This window comes from Octopus bimaculoides, chromosome 25 (genome assembly GCF_001194135.2).
Source record: "Octopus bimaculoides isolate UCB-OBI-ISO-001 chromosome 25, ASM119413v2, whole genome shotgun sequence".
In the NCBI taxonomy this organism is placed as follows: Eukaryota; Metazoa; Mollusca; class Cephalopoda; order Octopoda; family Octopodidae; genus Octopus; species Octopus bimaculoides.
The window spans coordinates 16,377,064-16,378,830 of NC_069005.1; the positions used below are offsets into that span (position 1 = coordinate 16,377,064).

Here is a 1,767-nt window from a genome sequence, read left to right on the forward strand (position 1 = left end):
GTGGTGATGTTGGTGGTGGTGGTGTTGCTGCTGTTACTGCTGCTACCGCTGCTGCTATTCTTCGTCCTCTTCTCAACTATATTAGATAGCGGAGGGAAAGAAATTCCGAAAGCGCTGTTACAATAAGTTTTGGACCCCTCGATTTGCGAAACCATAATGTAAATTTTGTTTTGTTTACTTTTTAAAAATATGGAATTTTGAGTTAATAAAACTTAAAATTCTCCCTTAAAGGACGAATATTTTGCCATCCCAGCCAGCCCTGCTTGTGGCGAGCTGGGTTGCCTTCAGGATGAAGGACGAGGGGGGAAATACAAAGACAGACATAAAGTGTTGGGGTTTACATATAATGAAATGATAAAATAATTATTAAAAAAAAAAAAGTATAGACGGTATACAATGAAAAGGAAGGGGCATATACATAATATACAAAGGTTAAAAAACAAAAGGCAAGCGCACATATGAGAGGCAGAGAAAGTTTGAGAAGAAGAAAAATGATAAATAGGAGAAAGATAAAGAAAATGTATTAGCTAAAAATACCTTAAATTTGTTCAGAAAATACATTTCCTGTAAATTACCGTCGGTCTGTAAAGTATCTGGGTTAGTCTGACTGTTACTCTGATTATTACCGGGGTTGTTGGAATATAAACTGTTTTTAATTTCATGAAAATCACTTCTAGAATGTTTGTTATTTGTATTGAAGTTTTCCTGAAAATTTGGTAAATTTCCATAGCAAAAGTCTGAAAACATAAGGAATAAATTACCATCATAACAATCCAAAAATATAACGAGTAATTTTCAAAAGCGAAGATTAGAAAATATAACGAATATTTTTTCAATTAAATGAATCTGTGTAGACTAGTTGTGATCTACATCAGAAAAAGTCCTTAGTAAATTTGTATGTGTGGGAAAATAAAATCCTGGTGTTGCAACCAAAGTTCTACGATAAAGAACTTTCTGCAAATTTTTAGGAATCTTCTTGCCCTCGGTTTACGAATTTATCCAAATTTCTCACCTTCAATGAAAATATAACGATTGATGGCTTAAAAACACTTAGTGACCATGGAGTAAGGAGCGGGCATGGTCGAATGGTAAAAATTTCGCTTTACAATCAGTTCCTGGTTTATTTCAGAGCGTGAATACCAACGGCTTTGCTATCGATCATTCCCAGTAAAGTATTTAACAGTGTAGAGTAAAATGAAGAGCTCGGAATTGTCTGGTAGACTACGTTAACTAAAATCTTCACCATTCATCAAAGGCGCCGTCCATTTGGAAAAATATGAAAATGCTTCAAATTATTATTATTAGTTACTATAAATCAATGTACAAATGCATGTATTCATATATGCACATATCCACACGTGTACACATGACAAAAATACACACACATATGTAACGCACACACATACACAAACATGTATATGTATATGCATGCGCTTATCTGTATATGTAAGCGGGTGTGTGTTTTTGTGTGCTCGCGCGTCTGTGTCTGTTTGTCCCCCACAACAGCTTGATAACCGGTGTCTCTATATTTAAATCCTTGTAACTTAGCGGTTCGGCAAAATTGACCGACAAAATATGTACCAGACTTTAAAAAAAGTACTAGCTTGATTCATTCGACTAAAATTCTTCAAGGCAGTGCCCCAGCATGGCTGCGGTCTAATGACTGAAACAAGTAAAAGAAAAGAAATGAGATGCATACATACATATTGGTTATTAGTATCGTTATGCCTAAGCAAAAAAATTATATTTATATATATATATATATAT

General features: G+C 34.4%; 1 protein-coding gene across 2 annotated transcripts in view; it reads right to left on the minus strand.

Moving 5' to 3' along the window:
• Window positions 1–1,767, minus strand: part of LOC106875818 (transcriptional regulator ovo) — a 99,238-nt gene that overhangs the window by 46,930 nt on the left and 50,541 nt on the right. For both annotated transcript variants that reach the window (XM_052976543.1, XM_052976544.1), the window contains exon 3: window positions 538–737. In XM_052976543.1, the coding sequence (XP_052832503.1) occupies window positions 538–737 (200 nt within the window). The remainder of the gene's footprint in view (window positions 1–537; window positions 738–1,767) is intronic.